The sequence below is a fragment of the Dendropsophus ebraccatus genome, chromosome 14, assembly GCF_027789765.1.
Source record: "Dendropsophus ebraccatus isolate aDenEbr1 chromosome 14, aDenEbr1.pat, whole genome shotgun sequence".
Taxonomy (NCBI): domain Eukaryota; kingdom Metazoa; phylum Chordata; class Amphibia; order Anura; family Hylidae; genus Dendropsophus; species Dendropsophus ebraccatus.
Window position 1 is genome coordinate 38093256 of NC_091467.1, and position 16015 is coordinate 38109270.

The following is a 16015-nucleotide window of genomic DNA, read 5'->3' on the forward strand; positions in this document are numbered from 1 at the left end:
GGTGGGCTTCAAGCCAGCAGTCAGCATCTCGTGGCTCAGTGAAGAAATGCGTGTCTCCTATAGCGACAACGCGTAATTTGGCCGGGTACAGCATGGCATAGGGAACATGAAGTTGGCGTAGCCTGCGTTTAATTTCTGTAAAGCGTGCCCGCTTCTTTTGAATTTCTGTTGAATAATCCGGATAGAAGGAAATGCGACAACCATTGTAGGTAATATCAGGGTTTTGGCGTGCAGCCTGCAGGATAGCGTCTTGGTCTTTGTAATGTAGCAGTTTCGCCAGAACCGAGCGCGGCTGGGCCCCAGGTGGCAGCGGGCGGGCAGGGACTCGGTGGGCTCTTTCTATAGCATACAAAGGTGCCAGCGTCCCCTCTCCCATAGCATCCTTAATCCAGGATTCAAAGAAACGGGTGGGATTAGGGCCTTCTGCTTTTTCTGGGAAGCCCACAATGCGCACATTGTTGCGCCTCAGTCTATTTTTCAGATCATCTGCTTTGAGGAGGAGAGCAGAAATTTGCTGATCATGTCTGCGAGTATCCCTAGCAACAGGGCCTAGCTTATCCTCCAGATCACTGATTCTGCCCTCAGCAGCAGCCATTCTCTCATTGACTTTTTGCACATTTTGGCGCATAAAGGACAGCTCTTCCTGAATAGAGCCTACTTGCTGTTGTAGGGAGGCAATGGCCATGTTACCTTTCATTACTGCTCGAAATACCTCCCTCATTGTGGGCTCAGGCATGTCGTCCTCCTCCTCCTCTTCCCTGTGGACCTGGGCCTCATGGCATTGCTGCCTCATAATGGCGGGCCCCTCTGAGGAAGGATCGGGCAGGATTGCGTCTGGGGAACGCGGGCTCCGGCTCTGGCTGATGCCTCGGCTGCCCCCCTGCTCCCCCGGCAGGTCCCCAACACACACCGCTAACCTGCCTGCAGCTTGCTATATGGGCGCCCCGCCGGACAGTGGAGCCGGCGCCATCTTGGAGGCCTCTGTGGGATGGCGCCGCCGTGTCTCTGGGCTCCCGGGTGCTCTTTTTAGATGTCCCGCCGGCCACATCTGATCCCCGCCGTGTCCTCTGTCCTCCGGTCTGTGGGGTGTGTGGGTGCCGCCGTCCTCCAGCCCGCAGGAGCATGTATGAGACGGTAGTGTGCGGGAGCTCACGCGGCGTGCGGCTTACTCCATCCCCGGTCAGGCTCCGCCCCCACACACACTCATACACACAGCCTGCTGCAGCCATAGAACACACAATCTTCTCCCAGAGAGAAAACACCACATTGAGGACAGAGGTTACTGCTGCACTACGTATGGCTCCTCCTCCTCCTCCTCTATATTACACAGGATATCTTGATATTACACTGCTGCTCATATACAGGCATCCAGCATCCAGGAAGAGAACAGCACAGATCTCCCCCACACAATGGACTCTTCCAGCTTAGAAACAAACTGCCAAATAGTGACCAACAACTTTTCCCCGGCCACCCGGGCCAGTGTCCTATTAAAATGTTGCTCATACAATATATTGATGAGCAAAACTTATAAAATGCATATCAAAACTCAATTATACATTTTTTTTTTTAAACCTGGAGTCTGCACGACTCAGACTCCACAGCACTGCCTAAGATGTCCTTTTTTGTTTGCAAACTAACCCTAAGCTTGATAACTTGGTACTGTACTGTAACTCACCTCTGGCTCTGATCGCTGAAGTTGGAAGTTGAGCTTACTGTCCACCTTTATTAAGTTTATAATTGTACATTTTATCTATATGCCCCAAGTGCATAACTTCCCATTTATACCCATTAAATGTCATTTCTCTACCCAACCTTCCAGCTTTCCCCAATCCCTCCGCAATATTGTCATACGGTAAACAGGTTACTGATCTCAGGGAGACCAGCCAAAGAAAACACTGCCAGCTGCTGGTTAAAGCGCTCAATGCAGTGAATTCCTAGGTACATTGCCCCCTGGGAAAAACAGTATGCAAAAAGAGTCAGTGGAGCCTTATTTAAGAGTCTCGAAACAAGGAACTAGCCAGATATCCCTTCAGGGAAGGACCTAGCCAAAGCAATAGCTTCTGGAAGTAGACCACTATATTAGGTGGCCCTTTCAGTCAATATCCAACTTAATTACGAGTCTAAGGACATGACAAGGGATAACCAAAGCCAGGTATCCATCCACAAACAGCTGTTTCAGGGTGTTGCCCCTCATCAGTGTGATGTATAATTCTGGCTAGGTGGGAAAAAGCAATCCTTCGTTATGTTAACACGATAAAACTCTGTGTGCAAGCATACTCTAATGCGGGCCGATTTATCTGGTAAATAAGCATTCCAAAGAACTGTTGTTAACAATAATTGGCCTGTGTAAAAGTCCTTTAAAAAAACCTTTATGAGGGTGCCCTCACCCACAGTTTTTTGGTGGCATGTTTTACGCCCCCCAAAAAACGCCATCAAAAACATGGCCCTTCCCAGCCTAATAATACTAACCTGCTACTGTCCAGTCCAGGAGCGCCAAATTTGACACTTCAAGACTACTGGTACCCGTCTCTTCCCAGTACCCCTATTGGCATTGGGTACTGGGGTAATATTGTGAGGGGGGCGGGGTTAGTGATAGCCATTTTATACTCCTCTACTAAGTCTGAAAGTAGAGAAAAATAAAACCGCACAATAGAGAAAAGTATTTTATTTAAAAAGGTACACCCCCACACCCCTCGTTGACCATTTTATTAAAAAGGAAAAAAAAACACTGGTCATTAACGTAGTCTAACGAATCCAACGTCATCCACAGGATACCAATATCTGAAAAACAAAAGGGGGAAAAAAACACAAAAAAAGGCTAGGAGCAGAACACATCATTGTGACGGGTATTCTGCACCTTACAGTAGACCGCATCTTAGCAGAAAAAAAGAAGAGGCAGTGTGATGGCAGCCCTTAATAGATGGGTTTCCAGGATCCCTTTTGACTCCTTCCTTGAATATTGGCACCAAATTTGCAATGTGCCAGTCTTGTGGAACAATCCCTATCCCTATAGAATCTTTAAATATTAGGAATAAGGGTCTGTCTAGCACAGTTATTTCCTTTACAATCCAAGTCAATCCTGTTGTATAGCACATTTCCTTTTCAACAGTATTAAAATGTATACAAAATGTAGCGTGAACCTAGCCTAAGCCTTGATATTTGCTAACAGTCTTATGTTTTACTTTAGGTTTCCTGTTGGATTTTATTTCATACCCTGTAATCAAAGCCTTTACTTCAGCTGCAGCAGTCACGATTGGTTTTAGCCAAGTCAAGGTGTGTTGGAACAGCAAATGCTAAATACTCTCTGCAAAAAATATTTTACTATATACTTTTTTTTAATTACATTTTATGTATAAAAATTAATAAAAAGTTATCAATGCGTTTGAAAAAATGTTACTAATAAAAACTAGAGATCATGGCGCAAAAAATAATGCCCCGTACGACCCCGTAGGTAAAAAAATGAAAGCCCTATAAAAGTCACAATAGGGCCATTTTAAATATACTTATTTGCAAAAAAAAGTTTTACTGTTAATAAAAATAGTACAACATTAAAAAAACTATGTAAACATGCATATTGCTGTGTTCACACTGACCTGTAGAATAAAGGAAGAAATGTCAGTTTTACCATAAAGTGCACTACATAAACATGGATCCCCCCAAATTTGCGGAATTACCTTTTTTGACCCAAATTCACATTAACAGTATTTTTCTTGTCGCTTTCAGAATCTTCTAGGGTTAAAGAATATACCTCGTCAATTTATCTTAGAAGTATATGAAACTTTTCACAAGCTGCCAACTGTCAGGTTAGTGTCATTATCTCATTCAAATTTTCCACTTCAAAGGAGAACTCCAGCCGGTATTCAATTTTTCAAAACACCCAGTTAGGGAGTGGGTGAAAAAAATAAAAAATAACATCCACTTATGGGACTTGGGACTAGTGACAGCCATTCGGCAGCTGTAGTGGTGTTCCACCTCTGCGCTGAATGGCTTAGCAGGCCTCCCAAGTCCTATCTCAAAACCAGGAATATGACAGACACTGGTAACCAGAGTAGCGGTCAGGGGCGGCCTTGGCATTTCTGGGGCCCCAAGTGAAGTTATGTCTGGGGCCCCCTCTCGACACACACTCCACAACAATAGACCGCTGTGTGCTGCTCCCAGTAGTATATACCCCTTCTGCACAGCCACCAGTAGAATATACCCATTGTGTGCTTCCCCTCAGTAGTATATACCCCTTGTGTGCTTCCCCCAGTAAACTCCTGTATAGACGCCTGTGTATTCCCCTAGTTATATATAGCCCCCCTGTGTGCTCCCCCAAAAGTATATAGACCCCCTGTGTGCTGTCCCAGTTGTATATAAAACCCCTGTGTGCTGCCCCCAGTCGTATATACCCCGTGTGCTGCCCCCAGTTGCATATACCCCCTGTGTACTCCCCCATTAGTATATAGACCCCCTGTGTGCTCCCCCACTTTTATATAGCTCCCCTGTGTGCTCTCTCAGTGGTATATAGACCCCCTGTGTGCCCCACCAGTAGTATATAGACCCTCTGTGTGTTTTCCAGTAGTATATAGACCCCCTGTGTGCCCCGCCAGTAGTATATAGACCCCTGTGTGCCCCCCCCAGTTGTTTATAGACCCCCTGTGTTCTGCCTCAGCAGTATATAGACCCCCTGTGTGCCCCACCAGTAGTATATAGACTCCTGTGTGTTCCTCCAGTAGTATATAGACCCCTGTGTGCCCCACCAGTAGTATATAGACCCCTCTGTGAAGCTCCAGTAGTCTATAGCCCCCCTGTGTGCTCCTCCCATTTATATAGACCCCCACTGTGCGCTCCCCCAGTTACCCAGGCCCCTGTGTGCTCCCCCTCCCATATAGTATATAACACAATAAAAAAACACTTATACTCACTTGGGTCCGGACGTCTCCTCTTCACTCTTGTGGTCGCAAGGGTTTTTCCTGCGGTCACAAAAGGCCGCGCTCCCCTTGTCCTGGCGCCGATGCTCCAGTGATGTCACTGGAGCACCGACACCACAAGGACAGAGCGTCCACTTGTGACCGCAGGGAAAACTCTTCCTGCGGCCACAAAAGTGACTGACAGGAAGGGAGCCAATGGCTCCCGTCCTGTCAGTGCTGCTGCTGCATGTAACTGTGAGTGCTCATAGTTACAGTTCAGATCACAGTAGCGGCCCTGTCTAGCGGTCTTGAGCACAAGAGAAGAGCGGGGCGTGGGGGCCCCCCTGGATGTTGGGGGCCCCAAGCGATTGCTTGGGGTGCTTGGTGCCAAAAGGCCTCTACTGGTAGCGGTATGTGGGCAGGAGCCAGGGAGGTAAGTGGATGTTTGTTTGTTTTTTTCCACCCAGCCCCTCCCTGGGCGTTTAAAACAAACGGATTCTGACCAGAGTTTTCCTTTTACTTGTTTTTTTTTATATATAGTTACACAAATATTGTGCTTACGTTTTTTTAAGACTTGGGGATGCCGTTCTTGGTTTCCTTTGCATTGCCTTTCTTATGACACTGAAATTCATGAAGGATCATTTCCCAAGGATGTATAGAGGAATGCCAAGATGTTATCGGCTCTGCTACATTATTGTCTGGATAACTACAACAGGTATGTTACATAGCTGAAGGACATGCAACAGACCCCTGAACAATGCATCACTAAAAATATTTGTATGTTATAGCTCGAAATGCAATTGTGGTAGTTGCTGCAGGTCTGGTAGCCTACGCTTTCCATGTGATGGGTTTACATCCTTTTATCCTTACTGGAAAAACTGCAGAAGGTCTCCCTCAGTTTCAACTGCCTCCCTTCTCGGAGAAGATTGACAACCGCACTGTGTCATTCAATGAAATGGTTCAGGTAGGGGAAATGCAATTACATATAGAAATGAAAAGCCTTTACTACAGTGATAGACAGACATATCCATATGTAGCAATAACCTAAATAAGAATTTTGTGTGTTTTTCAATAGTAAAGTGAATGTAAGTGTCTAGTTATTATTCCTTTCAGGGCTGTGGAGTCGGAGCTACTTTTGGTTAGATTCAGTCAGAAAAAATATACAGACTCCAACTTTAAAATAAATCTTTCAAAATTTGATTATTTAACCTTCATATGAATTTTATGAATGTTACTTATTAATGTAGTTTATGTTGTGTCAATCTAAGGCTCCTATTTCTAAAAAATAGAAATATAAACTCACATACTTTCTCACATACATTTAGTTAGAAAGGGTGAAGCATTTCCTTCCTATATCAGTTATAAAGCACTGTCCCTACTGGCCCAGATCTTTGCTGTTCTCTTCCAGGATGCTGGGTGATTGTATATGATCATCAGTGTAATCTAAAGATATCCTGTGTAATATATAGAAAGAAAAGAAGAAGCCCTTAGTAGTGTAGCAGTAACCTCTGTCCTCAATGTGGTGTTTTCTCTCTGGGAGAAGACATTTTAATTAGGTCCCGCCCGCCTCTTAATGAACCTGACAGGACCTGAGAATGCCACACGGCAGGCGCAGAAATCTACATCTGCTTCAGATCAGGTGTACATTTCCGCCTGCTAGATTAAGTGCTAGAGGAGGCCACGCCTTGCTGCGCCCCCCTGTGAATATTTAGTTAGTAGTGAGTTCTTCAGGACATTGTGCATAGCTGCGTCCACTACACACACACACAAAGAGGAGGATCTGCTTTATATCTTTGCCTTATTCACTCAGAATTTGCCCCAGGATCATGTAGGACATTAGGAAGAAGCTGATGAGCCAGTTCTACTTTACACCAGTTTGATAAATAACTCCCCTGGTGTCTGGCAATTTATGAAGGAGCCAGAGCTGTGACTTCACAATCCTGATTCCTTTATCATTAAGATTATCCTGTAGTGTCCGGCTATAATTAAAAGCAGGATACGAAATGACAGAACGTTTTTTTTTTTTTTACAGAATATCGGACCTGGACTTTTCATCATCCCATTAATGGGATTATTGGAAAGTGTAGCCATTGCACGAGCTTTTGGTAAGTTACATAGGCTTTTTGCTAACATTACTGTAAAAACTGTAAAGACTTCAATAGCATAAAAGCTTGCAAACAGTATCTAACACCAACTATGATGAAATGCTTAAAACATATGTGCCATCAGGTACATTCTCTTTAAGTATTCGTGGTCCTTTTTTTGAACCGCGACTCGGTTCCTGTGTACGGCGCAGCTCTATTCACGGGTATGGGCCACAGGGGTGGGTGTTTCCTCCCACTGGGGTGGACCGGCCCGCCTCCAATGCTTCACCCCCAGCCCGGTACCTGTGAATAGAACGGCGTCGTACACGGGAACCAGGCCGCGGATAAAAAAAAAAAAGGACCGCGCCGCAAGCTTCCCCGCGTCGGTGCCATTCTATACATGGGTAATATTAAAGGCAAATATCTGATGGTACATTCGCTTTAAGGGTACAAACCCACACACCGTATATGCAGCGTATTTACTACTGCGATACGCTGCAAATACGCAGCAAATACGCAGCAGATTAGATCTAAATAACTGAACACAGCATCAAATCTTCACCTTCACATCTGCTGCGTATTTGCTGCGTATACGGTGTGTGGGTTTATACCCTAAGGCCCCGTTCCCACCGAGGAAAGGTAGCGGAATTCCGCGCCGGAATTGTCCGCCGCGGAATGCCGTTAGCCTCCCGCTCATAATGGGAGTCTATGGGAGGCGCGCGCTCCTGCTCTGTACGCGCTGAAGAATGAACATGTTCATTCTTCAGCGCGGACAGGGCAGGAGCGCACGCCTCCCATAGACTCCCATTATGAGCGGGAGGCTAACGGCATTCCGCGGCGGACAATTCCGTCGCGGAATTCCGCTACCTTTCCTCAGTGGGAACGGGGCCTAAGACATTTAACAGTAAATACATTCTTTGTACCTGCCCTCCTTCCTCGTTCCTCCTGAGGTTTCATTGCATGCCACTGTACAGAGTGACCTTACTTTGCTTTGATCTAGATAACTGCATCTACTGCAATAATTTTAAGCTCAGAGGCCTTCCATAAGCAGTCAGAGGTGACAGACTCCCAAGTGTTGTTGCTGCCATCTTCAACCGTAACCTAGGGATGTTAAATAAGTCTTCTTTTAGGCTCGGTTCACACGTTGTAACAGTGCGGCTGTATTTGCGGCTGTAATTGTGCGGCGGTATTTTTGGTGGTTCGTGTGTATGCTTGGAAGTATAGGATATGCGGCTGCACAGTGCACACTATGTCTGAATCTACGGCGCTATTGTAAACGGACCCGTAAAAAATGAACAAGACCATTGTTTGCGGCTGGACATGCGGCCGAGGATTGACAGGCGGTCCGTACGGAGTACTTCAAAAATAGCCGCCAATGATGCCGAATGCCGATGCCTCTAATAGTTAATATATTAAATTAATCAAACACATTTTCTTCTTAATCAAGACACTTTCGTTGGTCAATAATTTATTTCTAACGAATCCATCATTTTGCAATTAAATATACTGTTAAAAAAAATAGATATATAAATAAATGTATATTTATCTATATATTTATTTTTTGACAGTATATTGAATTGCACAATGATGGATTCGTTAGAATTAAATTATTGACCAACGAAACTGAATTTATTTCCACGAAAATGTGTTTTATTCATTAAATATTAATTAGTACAGGAAGCTCTATAAGCCCTTAATTCATATTCCCGGCAATAGAGCATTCTGTACTAATCATCCCTTTACTTTAATTAAAACATCAAATGTTTCTTCTAATTATGTTATGACAATAGCATTATTAGAAGAAACATTTAGAATTATATGTGCGCTCAGCTGATTGGCTGTTCGGCTGAGCGCACATATAATTAGCGGGTCCGCAGCACAGTGACTTCATTGTGATGCGGACCAGCGAAGAGACAACATCGGGGTGAGTATAGAGCTCTCCCCACCCCCTCCCCAGCACTGCACCCCTCCCAGCAAGGAAGGGGGGGTCAGTTAACCCCTTCCTTGCTGGGATGGGTGCAGTCTGACATCAGTCTGGCCCCCAGGGGGTTAAGGGGGATGCAATACATCCTCCCTTAACCCCTTGGGGGTCAGACTGTAAGCAGCGATCTGTAAAGATGCTGCATACTGTAAGGAGCACAACACCGCTCACAATGATGGGTGTTGTGCTCCTGTTTGTGTGTTTTTTGTGTGTTTCTCCCTTTTTGTTTTTCAGATATCGGTATCCTGGGGATTACGTCGGATTCCATGGACTACGTCGATGACCAGCGGTTGTTCTTTGAATTTTTTTAATAAAATGGTCAATGAGGGGTGTGGGGGTGTTTTTATTTGAATAAAATTTTTTTTAAACTTGTGTCTTGTCTTTATTTCTTTACTTTATAGACTTAGTAGTGGAAGCCGTCTAATAACCGGAATCCATTACTAAGTTGGGGCCTAGTGTTAGCCGGTATAAAATGGCTAACACTAACCCCCTATTATTAACCCAGTACCCAATGCCACCAGGGGTACTGGGAAGAGCCGGGTGCCAGTGGTCCCTTAGCGTCAATATTGGCGCTCTTGGACCGGGCGGCAGCAGGCTGGTAAGATTTAGGCTGGGGAGGGCCTAAAACAATGGCTCTTCCCACCCTGGTGTTACCAGGCTGCTGTCGTTTGGTTTTTAACCCGGCTGGTTATAAAAATAGGGGGGACCCTATGCGTTTTTTTTTTAAATAAATAAATAATTAAAAAAAACCGCATAGGGTCCCCCCTATTTTTATAACCAGCCGGGTTAAAAACCAAACGACAGCAGCCTGGTAACACCAGGGTGGGAAGAGCCATTGTTTTAGGCCCTCCCCAGCCTAAATCTTACCAGCCTGCTGCCGCCCGGTCCAGGAGCGCCAATATTGACGCTCCGGGACCACTGGCACCCGGCTCTTCCCAGTACCCCTGGTGGCATTGGGTACTGGGGTAATTATAGGGGGTTAGTGTTAGCCATTTTATACCGGCTAACACTAGGCCCCAACTTAGTAATGGATTCCGGTTATTAGACGGCTTCCACTACTAAGTCTATAAAGTAAAGAAATAAAGACAAGACACAAGTTTAAAATATTTTTTATTCAAATAAAAACACCCCCACACCCCTCATTGACCATTTTATTAAAAAAATTCAAAGAACAACCGCTGGTCATCGACGTAGTCCATGGAATCCGACGTAATCCCCAGGATACCGATATCTGAAAAACAAAAAGGGAGAAACACACAAACAGGAGCACAACACCCATCATTGTGAGCGGTGTTGTGCTCCTTACAGTATGCAGCATCTTTACAGATCGCTGCTTACAGTCTGACCCCCAAGGGGTTAAGGGAGGATGTATTGCATCCCCCTTAACCCCCTGGGGGCCAGACTGATGTCAGACTGCACCCATCCCAGCAAGGAAGGGGTTAAGTGACCCCCCTTCCTTGCTGGGAGGGGTGCAGTGCTGGGGAGGGGGTGGGGAGAGCTCTATACTCACCCCAATGTTGTCTCTTCGCTGGTCCGCAGCACAATGAAGTGACTGTACTGCGGACTGGCTCATTATATGTGCGCTCAGCCGAACAGCCAATCAGCTGAGCGCACATATAATTCTAAATGTTTCTTCTAATAATGCTATTGTCATAACATAATTAGAAGAAACATTTGATGTTTTAATTAAAGTAAAGTGATGATTAGTACAGAATGCTCTATTGCCGGCATATGAATTAACGGCTTATAGAGCTTCCTGTACTAATTAATATTTAATTAATAAAACACATTTTCGTTGAAATAAATACAGTTTCTTTGTTCAATAATTTAATTCTAACGAATCCATCATTGTGCAATTAAATATACTGTCAAAAAATAAATATATATATAAATATACATTTATTTATATATATATTTATTTTAACAGTATATTTAATTGCAAAATGATGGAATCGTTTACATTTAATTATTGAACAATAAAAGGGACTTTATTAGACAGAAAATGTGTTTTATTAATTCAATATATTAACCATGAGAGACATCGGCTATAGTGCAGAGGATCGCAAACCCCGGTAATAGCGATTCATGTAAACTGTGTTCCCTGCTTTCCCAGATGCATCCAGAGGTGTTTGCATCACTTTCTTAACATTTTATTTGTTATTTTTAGTTGAACCAGATTTCCAAGTAAATGACCGTATGTTTTGAGCCGCATGTCTATTTTTTCCCACGGCCGGAGTTTCACCCGCACATTTACAGCCGCATAAAAAATACAGCCGCACAGTTACAGCGTGTGAACCCAGCCTTAGGCTGCACATTAGTTGCTGGCCCCCTTTTTCAAGATTATATCTGGCATTTCCTTTTTTCCCACTGAAGTACTCTATTATGCAAAGTGCATAGCAGAGTGGTCCTATTGAATTTGACAAAGTATCAATGATCCTGGATGAAGTATGAAGCAGCTCCTAGACAGAATCGGGGAATGTGGAGCCACATATCCCTTGGACTATTCATTCCACTTGGGTATCCATGAAGCTAAAACTGAATTTATAGTTTGTTTTTCTGTGGACCCTTCAGATGCCCTTGACTTTATGGATACTATATCACTTTTTATACTGGATTAGCCCCTCCCTGTTTTCTCATTACCTACTTAGATCTGAAGATCTTGAGGAACTGCAGCATTGCATGTTTTATGTTGTAGTTCATTGTTCTGCTGCTGCTGCTACTACTACTACTACAGTAATGGAGTACATGTAAACAGCTTTACACAGATTATCGGCAGGGGTGCCAGTTTTTGAATCCCTGGCAGTTGACCATTGATGACCTATCCTCCTTTTTCTAAGTGGCTTCCTGGCTTCTCTTTACCAGACTATTGTTCATACAGTTCCTAAAAAGTGCATTCTTGGTTTGGATGGAGTTTTGTTTATACACAAAGTATGAAATATATGTGCATTATTGTGTGCTATTTTTTTTTAAGGTTTTTTTTTTTTTTTTGTCTGTTTCTGCAGCATCTCAGAATAACTACAGAATCAATACAAACCAGGAGTTGCTTGCAATAGGTAACCTTTATAATTTACTTTGCTATCCATGGCCATGGTATGAACTGTACTAAATTACTTTTATATATTTTATATTGTGTGTAACATATTTATGTTGTTTAATTGCACAGTACCGCAGAAATCTAAAAATAATTGACGTTTTCTGTGCATGTTGCATTAAAATTTTTGGTGGAACTGGTCCTTTTTAAGTTTGTTTTTGTGTATGTGTGTGACACTAACTAAAAGTGCGGTTTAGAGCGAGTTCCATATGGGTTTATATCTGTAAATTTTTATTGTGTTCTTTCTTATAGGTCTCACAAATTTGTGGGGCTCTTTCTTCTCTGCGTATCCTGTCACAGGAAGCTTTGGGAGGTGAGAAAATCAGTAGTGTGTCTATATAATGTAAGCCTATGGAGAGATTTCTTGTTTTGATTTTGTTGTTGTTTTTTAGAACAGCACTTAATTCACAGACTGGAGTGTATACTCCAGCAGGTGGCATCCTCACAGGTGAGTCAACAAAATATCTTAGTCTTTCTATGTATCTGTCTTCTATACTGCATAGTGATGTAACAAAGTTAATAGTGTTTTTTTAAGGGGATACTTTTTGATCTCTTTTTGTCCACATTCTGAGCCTTTTGAAAAGTAAAAAATAGAAGTCATACTCTAGGATCCCTGTCTGCAGTTCTGACATTTTCTGGGTTCCCTGTCAGTCTCTTCTCCCTGAATTTCTTTAGAGTTGAGCACCCAGGAAGCATTGGAGTGGCAATGGACCTGTATAGTTAGTATGACCTTGCTAAACAAACAAAAAGAAACATTTTTACATTGATTTAAATGCATACAAAGCAAATTTATACTATATGTATTAGGGCTAGACAATATGGCCTAAAAATTTGCATCTGTAAACCTTTTTGCGCAAGTAATTTAATTTCTGCTATTACAGTAGGGGCCCTCAAGATGCTGACGGCACAGGGGTCTGCAGAGGAGGGAGGGTATTTTAAAGGACAACTCCTGTGCTAAGAAAAAAAACAATCAGAAACATAGTTTATATACTTATCATCCCTCCTGAGCTGTTACTGTTTGAATTTCCCACCGTCTGCATACCGCCTGATCTGTAGTCCTGGTGTTCATTTCTTCCTTACTTCCTGGTTTCAGCTTTCCATGATGCACTTTGGCTGCTGTGACGTTGCAAGTGCCTGCCCCTCAATTCACTTCAACTCCCATCATACACTAAACATGACCCCCTCTCTCTCTCTTCAGTCAGGCTGCTGTATAATCACACAGGTTGTCAGCCCCTGCACTGAAGCTGCACACACATACTTTCACTTTGCAATGTAGTGTACATAGCAAAGTGACATCTGCAGGATGGCCGTCCCTAATCAGGTCAGGGCAGCAGATGAGAGATAAGACTGGGTCTGTCATAGAGGGAAGATGAACAAGTGACAGGACTCCTTCACTCACTGAGTCCACTCGGCAGCAGGAGAGAGTATGAGGGGAGGGGGGAGCTGCCTATGGGGTGGGAGTCTGTAACGGAGAGCAGATAAGCAAGTGACATGACTTGCACTTGCTCAGCCAATTGGAGGTGAGCAAGCAGAGTCACCTGACAAGGCAGGGGAGGGGGAGGCTGGTGTAACAGGAGCTAGAGCAGCCCTCCTGCTGATGACTCATCGTCACAAGAAGAAGCTGAGAGAAGAGCTTGGTGACGACAGTAATTAGGTCTGTGTGAGTTTCTTACACTTCCTGGTGGAGGGGGGGAAAAGACAGGGAAGGGAGGCAGATAGGTGATTGAAGCACATTACAGAGTTATATAACTTTGTAATTTGCTTCAATTACTGGGAAAAAGTTTTTCATGGGAGTTGTCCTTTAATCTTCATAGACGATGGTGCTGCAGTTCATCAAGGTCGCATCATTAGGAAACTGTTGCTGAAGACTGGGGTTCCTAAAATGGAACGGCCTGCACTTACTCCAGATCGGAATCCCATTGAAAATCTATGAGATTAGCTGATTCATTGTGTAAAGGCTACAAATTTTATACCCCAGAACCTCAATGACCTGAGGCCCGTCCTTCGAGAAGAGTGGGATCCCATGCTTAAAGCGGAAGTCCAGGCAAAATAATTTTAAGATATGTTATTGCCCAACAAAAGTTATGAAAATTAGGACTAGACACTTATTATGGGAAATGCAACTATAATGCATTTTCCCTTCACTTACTACAGCATTGCGTGTTCAGGTCTCTGTAAAGTTGATGATGTCACATAAACTGTCAACTGCTGCTGCAGCTGTGAGACAGACTGGAGCAGCAGAAGTTGGCAGTTTATGTGACGTGACATCACCAACTTTACAGAGACCTGAACACGCCATGCTGTAGTAAGTGAAGAGAAAATAACTTTTGTTGGGCAATAACATATCTTAAAATTATTTGGGCCGAACTTCCCCTTTGTGCATGCTGCAATTAATATTGATCGTAGCATGCTCAGAGAGCCCTGACAGGTACCAAACCTGTCGGAGCTCTGATCGACACCCCCGCGGCAAAGAATCAGTTGCTAGGGCAGCTGGAGGATTTTACTTGACTTCTGTTGCATGCAATCCTGGCCTCAGGCAGAGCACCAATTTGACTGGTCAGTGCTATGCAGAAGCATATCATTGATCAGTATATACAATTTAGTGATTGCATGTTATAGTCCCCTAGAGAGACTTTAATATGTGGGAAAAAAGTTTTTAAAAGTAAAAAAAAACTTTAAATCCTATTTTTTTTCCTTTTTATCCTTTTTCCTTAAATCCTTTTCCTATCTTTAAAATAAAGATGGGGAAAAAAATTCATATTGCCTTATGCGGAATTGTCTGAATTTTTTTTTTTAAATAAACAATTATTGATCTCGCATGCCATTAGACATAAACAAAAAATAACACCAAACAATAAAATAGTTGATTTTTGGTGTTATCATCAATTTGTTCCGGAAGACAGTTTGAGAACCGAGCAGTGTCTTCCCATAGGAAATAATGTAAATGTGTTTTAATTGGTTCCAGCACCAACCAATAATTATCTACAGTTGCCAAATATTACATTGTACAGTGCCCAGTTTAATTTCTACAGTACATTACAGAACAGTACTATACTGAACAGGACATTATACACAAGAAACATTCAACAAAACCAGCATTTATAGTACAGCAGCCACTAACTCCTCACTTATCCTTTACTGTATACAGCCCCCCCCCCATCACAGCACTACTACTGTACTGTATATGCACTCCAGCAGTCAAATACAGCACTGTACTGCATGTGAAGCCTCACCAGTGCTAAACTCACCAGGTACAACCCACCATCCACACTCGCAAAAACGTTCAGATACCAAGTACTTCAAGACTGGGTGCCCAAAAATAGCTTGAGAACCAAAGCAAACTTTCCTTGAGAATATTGTTTGAGTTCCAAGCAGTTTGAGAACCGAGCATTTTGAGAATTGAAGTACCACTGTATAGGGTGGATAATACTTGTTTTGTTTTGCAGGACTGCTGGTGCTGTTTTCACTTGGATACCTCACTCCTCTATTCTTCTACATTCCCAAAGCAGCTCTTGCTGCAGTTATCATCTGTGCTGTGGCTCCTATGTTTGACTTGACAATCTGCAAAACATTGTGGAAAGTTAAAAGTAAGTAATGATTTACAAAATAGCCTCATGTCTATGGCACTAGTAAGACTTTCCCTTTATTTCCTTGTACTAAACTTTTGTTAGGTAATAGGGAATGCAAAAGAAAGCAATTTTCAATATGCTTTATATTAGCAAAATTGCTCCTTTTCCTGTTCTGTTGATAGCTTGTTGCCTAGGTTTTCGCCTACTGCTCTCTGGTCTGAGAGCGGTGGTCGAGCTGCGATGCACTCGAGTGGCCGGGATCCTTGGGAGCAGTAAGTATAGATTTTCACTGCCTTACGCCCCTCAACTGTCTCCCTTTGAGGTCACACACATCTCCTGGGCTTGGATTGTCCCTTGAGACATGTGTAACCTCAGTGGCAGACACAGTGATGTAGAGCTGA

General features: G+C 43.4%; 1 protein-coding gene across 5 annotated transcripts in view; it reads left to right on the forward strand.

The window, feature by feature from the left end:
* Positions 1 to 16015, forward strand: part of SLC26A11 (solute carrier family 26 member 11) — an 83725-nt gene that overhangs the window by 23543 nt on the left and 44167 nt on the right. For all 5 annotated transcript variants that reach the window (XM_069953931.1, XM_069953934.1, XM_069953930.1 and 2 more), the window contains exons 4-12: positions 3188 to 3273; positions 3724 to 3803; positions 5462 to 5604; positions 5678 to 5853; positions 6922 to 6994; positions 11957 to 12007; positions 12298 to 12358; positions 12438 to 12493; positions 15492 to 15632. In XM_069953931.1, the coding sequence (XP_069810032.1) occupies positions 3188 to 3273; positions 3724 to 3803; positions 5462 to 5604; positions 5678 to 5853; positions 6922 to 6994; positions 11957 to 12007; positions 12298 to 12358; positions 12438 to 12493; positions 15492 to 15632 (867 nt within the window). The remainder of the gene's footprint in view (positions 1 to 3187; positions 3274 to 3723; positions 3804 to 5461; positions 5605 to 5677; positions 5854 to 6921; positions 6995 to 11956; positions 12008 to 12297; positions 12359 to 12437; positions 12494 to 15491; positions 15633 to 16015) is intronic.